The 11,973-nt window shown below is 38.2% G+C and overlaps 1 protein-coding gene across 3 annotated transcripts in view; it reads right to left on the bottom strand.

The window, feature by feature from the left end:
* Positions 1–740: 740 nt before the first annotated feature.
* The window catches only part of glp2r (glucagon-like peptide 2 receptor), a 34,278-nt gene continuing 23,045 nt past the window's right edge, over positions 741–11,973 (bottom strand). For all 3 annotated transcript variants that reach the window (XM_061967162.1, XM_061967163.1, XM_061967165.1), the window contains exons 6-13: positions 11,025–11,181; positions 10,788–10,947; positions 10,533–10,593; positions 10,373–10,439; positions 8,070–8,158; positions 7,733–7,871; positions 7,609–7,650; positions 741–1,555 (exon numbers count right to left, since the gene is read on the bottom strand). In XM_061967162.1, coding sequence (XP_061823146.1) covers positions 1,205–1,555; positions 7,609–7,650; positions 7,733–7,871; positions 8,070–8,158; positions 10,373–10,439; positions 10,533–10,593; positions 10,788–10,947; positions 11,025–11,181 — 1,066 coding nt within the window. In that variant the 3' untranslated portion in view covers positions 741–1,204. The remainder of the gene's footprint in view (positions 1,556–7,608; positions 7,651–7,732; positions 7,872–8,069; positions 8,159–10,372; positions 10,440–10,532; positions 10,594–10,787; positions 10,948–11,024; positions 11,182–11,973) is intronic.

Below are 11,973 nucleotides of genomic sequence, written 5' to 3'. Positions count from 1 at the left end.
CACTTGTATGTAATAAAAGAGAATAAGAAACTAGTTACAATATTGTGTTGATATTGTCGAACTATAAATAGCGCTTACCACAAATAAATTGACAAATTTACAGTTAAATACATGTCATACCAAAGACTATAAAAATGGGACCCATTACCTCCCTGCTTGGCACTCAGCATCAAGGGTTGGAATTGGGGGTTTAATCACAAAAAATGATTCCCGGGCGTGGCCATCACTGCTCCCCTCACCTCCCAGGGGGTGATCAAGGGTGATGGGTCAAATGCAGAGAATTATTTCGCCATACTTAGTGTGTGTGTGACAATCATGGGTACTTTAACTTTTTTAACTAATGTGATCAGTATCGGCCAATCTCACTCATAGATGATGGTATCGTATAATCGGCTGCATAAAACCCTGATCGGAAGAACATCCCTAATTTTAAGTGTACTATAATTTTTGATTACTGACATACTTTGGCTGAAGCTATCACACACAGGTGTGTTAGATTTAAGGGGAAAATGGAGAAGTTACATATCTCTCCTTTGAGTCCAATTCTGTGTCTTTATTTTGGCCACTTAAACCATAGTGGGACCACAGATACAATTCATGTTTTCTGTGCAACAAACACTTACAATTATATATTTAAAGCTACCTCATTTGAAAATGAAACATATAGGAAAAGCCTAATCACAATTAGAAAAAAAACAGTGTGTTCATAGAAACCATTTCAATCCAGACATTTTGGCATATGGATATTTATATGTGGTTTGTAACAGAAATGTTATATTACACCAAAGAAAATGCAAATGATTACAAATAGGCTTATATTCAGTTGAATTCTTCCTTTGTAGTAGGACATGTCCTTTAATTCTTAAACCAGAGGCCTTTATTTGTCTTCATTGTCATTATACAGAATATAGGCGACATATTGGAAATAAAATGTGCTTATGTACAAAAAGAGATTCTGGTGGATGGATGAGAAAAAAGCAAACCCTTTGAACAAATGATTGATTTCACAAAACGGAGACGCCGCTCGTCTAGTGGGCAACTTGCCTGACTTCAGTTGCAGGCGGCAAGGGATTAGTCCCCACTCAGTGATGACTAGTCCAGGGTATACTGTAGTCTGCCTGGGGTAGGCTCCAGCCCATCGTGACCCCGAACAGCATAGGTAATAGAAAATGGATGAATAAGCATACAGACAACCTAAGTGCTTTCAAAACTCGCTTTCCTCCAAAATTTCCTCCATGGTCTCTCCATGTGTTATTTCCCCATCACTACTGGATAAGCTCTTTCGAGTCAGAAAGTCGAGGCCTGTTGTGTCACATCCTCTAACCTCGTTTAGTCCATTAGCTCCACCTCCGTCCCGTAGGGTTACCTGCAGCAAGTGTGGATGCATTATAGAAAGCCCGCCTTCCTCAAAGGATCCCCTCCGCTGGCATTGTGGTCGGTGCCGTCGAGTGCTCTTCCATAAGTGCTTGAGTGGCGTACCCTGAAAACAACTTCTGAACTGGAAGTTGTTGGTGACCATGAAAATCTGCCAGCGTTTCTTCAGCTCCGCTTGAACCTAAAATTGCAGACATATTTATCTGTTCCAGATGATTGACCTGAGATACCAAAGTTCCTGCTAAAATCCGGTATGTCCAAACAGAGTGGTACAATACATGTAACCACAATTTTTACATCCTTTGTTATCAATGCTGTTGTTGTAAATAGCTACAGTAAGGTCCTGTAATATTTGGAGAGTGACATATTTTAATGATTTTGCCTTTTTAGAACATACAGCAATATATTTTAAACAAATTAATCAATAAATCAGCATGTGATTCAAAAGTTCAGTTTCAGCTTTGATTTAAGAGGTTTGACAAAAATATGAAATTTACCATTTAGAAATGACATTATTAACATCCATTTAACTTTCAGTGATTTTTAATTGACATAATTGTAAATATATTCTTCTTCTTTTATACTCATAATTTAATGATGTCAATAGACTTTATTGACTGCAAATTATTTTCATTCAAGTCTTAAAATGGTGGTTATACTTTGAATGTGTGTTTGGGCACACTCAATGTCCACAGTGCAGGTCAATTCCGATTAGTTTTGCCTGTATGCGACATGTATCGGATTTTTTCATCTCAAGGTGAACGGTGCAAGTCTGAATGTTTCATATCCGACCCAAGCCTCTTTTGTATGTGGATATAAATCATATATATATGCGATTCGACTGCAGTGTGAGCGTTCCCACGCTTCAGTCGCATTCATCAACCATAATGTCATTAAAAAGCGATAAACGTCATAATTCTTCGCCAAAATAGACGGTTACAAAATAAATAGTCGACAAATGTGAAAATAATGTTTTAGGAACCCACGTAAATATCCATCCACTAATGTCCTTCTTATTTAATCTTTTACGTGCAATAATTCAGTTCAGAAAATGGTGACATTAATTGCACAAAATCCTTGAGATTTTCACAAACACTGCAGCACGTGTGACGCCATGACATCATGTCTGCATGCAGGTCAGATTGTTTTCACATTAGACATCACATTTTTTGTAACTTAAATGATTACATAAAAAGATTAGATTTCACAAAAAAATACAAACAAGACAGTCGACCCTGCAGTGTGAACGTAGTCTTAGTTTGTGGCTCCCATTTCGGTGTTCAATATTACTTGTGTAATACGCTAGAGGCCATTGGGCTGACTGCAGCCTAGTGAGTATTTATATTGCAGTTGTCCTTCGTCACAGCATGCTTCAAATTTTGAGACTTATAAAGGTGACTATGTTGATATTATTTCATGCCTTGATGGCTTTCTTAATATTAAAAAACTTTTTTGGAAAGTCGTTAACACGTTTGTTATGTTTTAGCTATGATATTATTCAAATTATAAATAATAATTCCTACTTCACGAAAATGAATTTACCATAGTGAGGCTCGGAATCAAATAACAATAAACGAGCGTTTACTGTATTACTCTTGGCAACCACAAGTAGATTTGGCTTTTGGCTAAGGGAGCATGAGTGTGTGCAAAGAGACATCACTTACTGTACAAGGTCTGCTGTCCCTGGGAAGCTGAGTGTTAGGATGTTCATATATTCCCATTTAGATGAAGAATGACTCATAATCATCGCGAAGAAAAAGGGGGGTGAAAACAAGCATCTTTTAGTGTTTTACTCTCCATTTCCGTGTCTCAATTGGATCCCAAAGTTGACAACTTGTCGGATTATGTCCTCGTCCTTCTATTATCAAGCTGAGAGGTAATATTTATGATCTGGAATAAACTTTCACGAATAAACAGCCGATGATGTCAACAAAGCCACACAAGCTAGTTAGCTCTCTGTGAACACGGCACCGCTATAAATAGTTTGTCTACGTTAGCGCTTATAATAACAATATCACTCATACTTGGTTAATATTCAAGTCACGAAATGTAAATGGAGTATTGTTGGCGCTTTTTGGATGGTTATTTAGAGGGGTTTATGGGTGGAATAAAGAACGTACCTTTAGCTCCATTGAAAGCGGACTTTTATTTACAAGTAATTTTTACGAGTTAGAATGCATTTAAAAAAATACGTCTGTTTTCTTGTCTCTCATAATGATTGTGAACGATAAGCTGAATCCACAAAAATGTGCGATTCCCTTTTAAGCAGTAGAAAATGGATCAATGGTCAACCCCACTGTGAACAAGAAAATAGACAATTCATTTGTCCTGGATCATAACAACATGTATGAGTTTACATTAAAAAAAGCGTGAACATCTGTATCCTGAAAGTTATGATGCATTTAATGCGCTGATGCATCATTGAGCCTGTCACTGGACGGCAATGTCGACCATTCCTCGATAGCGGCGTCTATTCATATACTAAGATGACGCTCACGGTGCCACCTGGAAATGGCAATTTAAAGCGTGGCTGTTGAAATGCATAATCAATCATGATTAGTCAATGCCGTTTTGCAATTTATCTTAAGTGCTGTTTAAAACCACTTTAAAATCACTTCTCAGTTCTTTCAATGACAATTGCATCGTGTAGAATATATAAAGTATTGGCTTGACCTAAATTAGTTTCTATGTTCCCTAGAGGCAAACTGATAGGAGACACCACTTATCCTTTTGGCTGAATGGTCTGTCATGAGGCTCCGCCACTCGCACGTGATCCATGTAAAGAAAGGCTCAAAAGTCTGAATTTGAACTAACTAGATTTTAATCTGAAAAAAAGGATTTGAATCTGGAAAAAACACTTTTTAAACTGAAAAAAATTAAATATAGCTCAAATATCAAAATATATGAAAGTGAAAAATGAAAATAAAGAATTAATTCAAAATAGTTTTAAGTGTGAATCATAATTATATTCAACCTGAAAAACAATTGTGTTCACTTGTTTGGAATACACTGGTGTATTTCTCAAAATTCAACATCAAAACTTTAACTTTTGGTTTCTAAGTTATTTTTTTCAAGTACATAATTTTTGACGCTGATTTAGCAATATAAAAAAGTAAACAAAATACAAAAAAGGGGAAAAACTATGAAAAAAATGTTTTTTAGACATATCTTTGGGGAAAAGGTTCGGCTACAATATGAACTTAAATAGTACGGTCTAATTGCGGTCATAAATCTGTCACAAAGATGGTGTTCAAAGGGATGCTAAATTAGCAATTATCTCTGAGGGCTTTTGAATGGATGTGACCACGGTGCTACTAAACCTAACTAGAAATATTACAAATACACAGGACATGTTTACTCACCGCTGAATAAAAGTTTAGCAGAGTATAATTTTATCGATTATGCAATTCAGTCCATCAAAGTAGAACAAGAAAACACCTGCAGAGTATGATGACCACATTGATGATCGACTGAAGTGATCAATCACCATAATCATGTGGCCCCCCTATTGGTTGTGGCCCTCAACAACTGCTTAGATTGTTTATGCCAGGGGCCGGCCCAGCCTGTACATGTAGCTAGAAGTCCTAAACTGTATGTTACATTATTTTGTCGCAGCTCATAAATTAAAGTTCAAAGTCTAAACATCAATCGCATGCGGATTTATTCATGAATTGGTTTAGTTCTAATTTATTGTAAATGTTGTATAGTGAAACGACTAAATCATAAAAAACTGTCACAGTCCAAATACTTGTGAATCTCACAGTAGTAGTTTACAAACAATAACAGCAGCAAAGGAAGCTCAGTATTAAAATTGTGATGAAATGTCGGGACATTACTTCTTACTATAAATAAGGGGTCCTAAAACATTTGACCTGTTTGTGTATATACAGTATATTATAATTGAATATTCAAGTGTTGTTCATTTTAAATATTCCTACAGTCAGCATGCCTAATGCAGATTCAGACAGATTTGTCAACAATATTTTAAAGACTCTGCAACACTGCGTGGACATTGGGGGCGGTACCTTTGGATTGGCAGACCGGGGTGGTGGTTCCTCTCTTTAAGAAAGGGAACTGGAGGGTGTGTTCCAAATATTGTGGGATCACACTCCTCAGCCTTCCCGGTAAGGTCTATTCAGGTGTACTGGAGAGCCGCCGGATAGTCGAACCTCGAATTCAGGAGGAGCAGTGTGGTTTTCGTCCTGGTCGTGGAAGTATATACTCTCGGCAGGGTCCTTGAGGGTGCATGGGAGTTTGCCCAAGCAGTCTACATGTGCTTTGTGGACTTGGAGAAAGCATTCGACCGTGTCCCTCAGGAAGTCCTGTGGGGAGTGCTCAGAGAGTATGGGGTATCGGACTGTCTGATTGTGGCGGTCCACTCCCTTTGTGATCAGTGTCATAGCTTGGTTCGCATTGCCGGCAGTCAGTCGGAACCATTTCCAGTGAGGCTTGGACTCCACCAGGGTTGCCCTCTGACACTGATTCTGTTCATAACTTTTATGAACAGAATTCAGTTCATAAAGTCAGGGCGTTGAGGGGATCCAGTTTGGTGGCTTAGGTCTTTGCTTTTTGCAGTTGATGTGGTCCTGATGGCTTCACCTGGCCAGGATCTCCAGGTCTCACTGGATCGGTTCGCAGTAGAGTGTGAAGCGACTGACATGAGAATCAGCACCTCCAAGTCCGAGTCCATGGTTCTCACCCGGAAAAGGGTGGCGTGCCATCGCCGCGTTGGGGAAGAGATCTTTCCCCAAGTGGAGGAGTTCAAGTACCTCTGAGTCTTGTTCACGAGTGAGGTGAAGAGTGGATTGTGAGATCGACAGGCGGATCGGTGCGGCATCTTCAGTAATGCAGACACTGTATCGATCCGTTGTGGTAAAGAAGTAGCTGAGCCGGAAGGCAAAGCTCTCAATTTACCGGTCGATCTACGTTCCCATTCTCACCTATGGTCATGAGCTTTGTGTTATGACCGAAAGGACAGGATCACGGGTACAAGCGGAGTTTCCTTTGTCGGGTGGCGGGGCTCTCCCTTAGAGATAGGGTGAGAATCTCTGTCATTCGGGAGGAGCTCAAAGTAAAGCCGCTGCTGCTCCACATCAAGAGGAGCCAGAAGAGATGGTTCGGGCATCTGGTCAGGATGTCACCCGGACGCCTCCCTGGGGAGGTGTATAGGGCACATCCGACCGTTACGAGGCCACGGGGAAGACCCAGGATACGTTGGGAAGACTATGTCTCCCGGCTGTCCTGGGAACACCTCCGGATCCTGGGAGGAGCTGGACGAAGTGGCTGGGGAGAGGGAAGTCTGGGCTTCTCTGATCAGGCTGCTGCCCCCGCGACCAGACCTCGGATAAGCGGAAGAAAATGGATGGATGGATGGATATAAAATAAATATTCCTTTTGTGTGTTTTGAGTTGGTTGGATACAACTTAGTGTAGTCAGTGTACTGTTTGTAGAGCAATATAAATGTACTGACCTCTATAAGAACAACTTGGACAATTGCTTCAGAATGTCACACTACTCACTGGAATTCACACTGGAAAAACACAATTGTTTTGGTCCTTCCATGTGTTACCAGCTATGTAGACTACAACAATGTTGTGCATAGTCATCTACTAACTGACACAAACTACCATATACTTTAATTTTTAAAGTATTGTATGACATTTTTTCTTTTCTATTTTTTTCTTTCTTCTGACCAAGCAGAAAAGGACAGCCAAATATGAAGCAATGCTCTTAATACTCAATCGTTTCTTGCCGTCTTTTGGTAGTGGACATGGCTGCGATAAATGAATTAATTGATTCTAAATCAAATATTTTCACAGCTAGAGAATCAAAACTAGTTTACTACCTTATGAATATTTTTTTACCATTATGAGAGCCTTGTAGACATAAAATAACACCCTTTAGCCACCTTCGCACTCCCTTAATCCAATATAGTAACGCTGCCTGAGGCTGAGCCAATCATTGGGCACTATACTAAATAGTGCTATCTGATTGGTTTGGTCTTATTTTGTGGGCAATAGTACCATAGTATTGCTATTGTTTGTTAATTTCTCCATTTTCTAATGCATGAATATGCTTAATTTAGGGCAAACATTTTGTACAATATGCCGAAAAGACAAAAAAAATATCTGCAAACCGCAATATTTGTAGCGTTTTGTGGGAAGGGGTGACTATACTTCATTTGTGAAGACCATAATCTAGAATTCAGTGTATAGAATTGTAATAAAATCATACCTCTCCATTAGCGAAGCAATACAACACGCCAACCAGAAAACCCTAAAAAAGGGGGACAGCATTGTAACTCAAGTTTGACTATTGATAAAACTGCCGGATGTGCAATCAGTATTATAAATCTTACCTGGAAAGAACTGATGGTGAGATTTATGAAATCCCGAGCGTAACGACTGCTTCCCACCATGCATTCATCAACGAGCACGGTGAAGACGACTTCATGAATTCCCAACAGAGGAATCAGCACAAGGGTTGCTCTGGCTAAGCTGACATTAAATACATACATACAACCAAGCATAATCATACAACATCACTTCATGAGGAATATATTTTCCTGTTTTACTGGACAGTCACTACTGACATGACTGCATGATCAATATTTAAATGTCAGGTCGTATGCTGCTCAGGGTTAACTTTGTCCTAATGTGACTGAACGTGGTTAAAGTTAATTCCTGAGGAAATACCTGTATCTGTAGTCGGTAAATTTCACCTGATCTGCCTTTAGCTTGGACAGGAGCAGCAGCAGAATCTTGATGAATATAAAGAAAATTATCTGCAACACAAATTAAAGGTAGTTCGAAAATGGAAATAAATATATGTTTTCACTAGTACTAGTTGTTCCATATCACAAGGACTCACATGACAAGAAGTGTTAAATGTGATGTGAAATCGGAGTAAATTGAACGTAAATTCCTGGACCATCGACTCCAAAGTCACATGAGCTACTTGGTGCTGCTGTAACTAAGTGAACCTCAGAGCGGATAAATAAAGCAAAATCCCCACGTGCCGCTATGACCTTTTGAGGTCGGCTTCGGAGGCTGTATCAAAACTTGTATGCAACATATTTAAAGGGGACCTATGATGATTTTTTTTTGCATTTAAACCCTTCCTTATTTTTCCATAAGTTTTGCTCACATTTTGCTCCATAGTGACCTTTTAACAAGTTTTTTGAGTCAGTCTGCAAGCTGACCCTTTGTGCAGGCGTTCCCAGATTGCAATTGAAACCACGCCCCACTCTCTTAAAAAGTGTCAAATTTATATTTAAAAAAATGTACGTAGTATAAATACATATCTTGCAGTCATCACCGCATTTTTTTTCACACAGTCGAAAATGTAAAAAAAACACCGGCAGACACCAGAGCGCATCAATATAATTAATTTTAATCAGCCCCATGTGTCATCCAGCAGCAATAAAATTATAAAATACAATTGCTGAATAGACAATATGTCTAATATTTTTATTTCTGACCGTCCACCAAAATTTTGACGGAGGATTCTCGTCTGTCCATGGTCTTTCTTTACAGCGCGAGCACTGATCTTGCAGCCGTTTGTGGAACTGTCAGTTTGTACGAATGCTAAATAAAACGCCAAATATTGCTCGCAAAACCGTGATAAGTGTTGATAAATCACATTGCGCGTGCTTTATATTTATATTTTAATTTCCTCTTCCCAGTATTGTGGGCCCTGTGATGATCAGCATATATTTTACATAATAGTGAAAACAGAGACGCAAAATGGATGGCACGCCTTATTCAACTCACTTAACAGACGCAATCCGCTTTGCGCATGTTGAGTAGATCAGCTTTGCGTGTGCTATCAGGTTTGCACGTGTTTTAGTACACGCAAACTTGAGTAAATCAGGCCCTTCATGTCCAAATAAGGACATCTACCTCGATGTGCCAAAATGCATGAACCTTATGATTTGATACTAATTAGCATTGTTTAACACAAGTATCTAACTTTGTAACAACATTTATAAGCCAGAAAATACAAATTTCATCATAAGTCCCCTTTGATAGTTGTTTAAAAATATATACGCTTGTAACTTCCTACGGTTTATTTTTAATCCACAATGGATTCAACAAGCGATTAAATTTAATTTAAGATGTTTGGTATTACCTATTAAGAAATTAAAACTATTTTCCTGGGGCTTTTCAATTGCACGTTAAGAGCTTATTTAATTGAAGTGAATTACATTTATAAAGCGCTTTTAGTATTGAAACACATTATCTACATTTTTAAGAAAAATATGCTCAGTTTGAAGGGAATGAAACTCCCAACAATTGTGGTTTATCTTTCAAAATCGTTGATTTGATCATTTCGCTGTCAATCAAACAGGAATTCTGCCTATGAAAAATCATGCGGAAGCCCAGCGTCCAGGCCAGCCAACTATCCACAGACTTCCAGAGTGTCTGATGGGCGGTACAAAGCCGAGCATTTATCCAATGACTGTCTACTTTCGCTGCATTCGAACAACCCACCCCCAGGTTCTTGTTGATTTCTTCATTGGAACACATTGAGTCCATCCATTATATTTTACTATTATTATAACATCTATTATTTTATTTTACATTGTTGGAATACCAGTGGTAAATAAAAATTTTTTTTGTTTTTGTTTGCTTTATTCTTTAAAGAATAAATATATTTTGTGCAATTGCAATGCCTTGATTTTAGTAAGGTTAATACATAGCCAGTAATAGCCATAAATGCAATGGTAATATTAACTGGCATAATCATTTCTTTCGGTTTTGGGCCTTGGTTTACTTATTTTCTGTTTCAAACAAAAATGTTCATTTCGGTGCCAATACCTAGTACCTAATTTTTAGTTTTCAGTAATCCCTTCAATGAAGATCCCAAAAATATAGAATCGCATTAAAACCAAAGCTATTTTTCCTATAAGAAATAATGTGAATTCAATTATTCCATCTCATACACCCAAAATATTAACTAAATAAACAGTATACTGTACAGCTAAGTTAACACATACCAGCACTGATAAAGTAATGGGGCCCTTTATGATCCACCAGAACCATCTGTTCACGATTGACCAGCACCTTAGGAATAAAATTGTGTTGGAATGTTGGCATGTAGAATGTAACATTTTTGAAATTCTAAATATTCAACAAAGCAGGTACTTAAAAACTCACTCTGTGTTTTCATATAAAATCTTGACAACTGTCCATGGTGTCACAAAGAAGACAGGTGTTCCTGAAAGTAAACAACAGCACAAACATATTTTGAAAATTGGAAAAAAAAAAGTTTTAATATCATTTTAATGTTACACCCTCAACACCACCCTTAGGAAATGATGAGTGAAGTCCAGGCAGTGGTACTGACTGCTAAATTTAGGTAACAAAATATACAAAATAAATTAAGCAAGGGAATGAATAACAAAATCATACCCCATCCTAACAGCATGTAATTCTTTAGTAGACGTCGTTTGGTCAGCACAGCGGTGAATAGCAGTGTGTGCAAAAAAATTGCTTCCACCAATAGCCAGAAGTAGTTACAGGCCACAAAATACTCCATTGCCACTTTTGAGAGTTTGCACATAAGAGCTATCTGTGGAGGACAACGTTTAGGTTTAGTCAAAAACATACTGAATGAATGCTTGTTACGTGTTATTAATGAGTTTATACCGGAGAACTTGAATAAGAGTTCCATCCAGGGTCATCCTTGGGTAGGTTGGAATACATGATGTACAATACAATTTCCTTAGAAATGACAGCAACAGCTCTCAGCATGAACGACACAAACAGATTCATGTGAATGTAGTTCCTGGTACAATGGAGCTTCCTGATAAACAGAGAGGGCAAGACACGCATTCATAGTTTTGCAACTGGAAAATCAGTGCTGAAGATAAATGCTGTTGTTTGTTGGAGAAATTATTGGGCTCTTTATCTTGGTGGACTTCATGGGAAACTGTCCAACAAAAACACCATTGCCCTCACAGTGGTACATCAAAGCTGAAGTTTGCCAGCGAGAATCTGAATCATGTTGGGGAGGTGTTTTAGAAGTTGGTTCTTTGGTCTTCCTGCTATTGTTTGGCAAAGAAAGGGTGAAGCTTTCATCCCTAACTGTAGTAATCCATACAGTTAAGTATGATGATCGAAGCATAATGTTGAGGGGCTGTTTTGTTGCTTTAGGCCAAGGAAACCTTGTCTGGCTGCGTGGGACTATAAACAAATTATGTAGATAATCTTAGAAATACTGTAACATCGGGAAGTCTGCTATCAGTCTAGGTTTGGGTTGTTGTTTGGTCTTCTAAGAAGACAATGGCCTACAACACATATCAAAGTTGTTCAAGTTCTGGAGTGGCTCAGCAAAGCCCAGATCTTAATCCCATGAAGAATCTGTGGAGGGATCTGAAAATTAGGGTCCATGCCCGCAGGCCAAGAAATTAGGATTATCTTGAAAACATTATATGGAGCTTAATTTGTGTCTTTAATACAAAAGCTTTTTTTTTTGACACTGAATTTATGTGACTGAATTTTTTGCGTTTAAATTTTGTGAACAATTTTTTTTTTAAATTATTTACATCAAATATTGCTTACAATTTCAATTTAAAAAAAATCACTGTTTTAAAAA

The sequence above is a fragment of the Nerophis lumbriciformis genome, linkage group LG11, assembly GCF_033978685.3.
Source record: "Nerophis lumbriciformis linkage group LG11, RoL_Nlum_v2.1, whole genome shotgun sequence".
In the NCBI taxonomy this organism is placed as follows: Eukaryota; Metazoa; Chordata; class Actinopteri; order Syngnathiformes; family Syngnathidae; genus Nerophis; species Nerophis lumbriciformis.
This window is presented reverse-complemented; position numbering and strand designations above follow the sequence as displayed.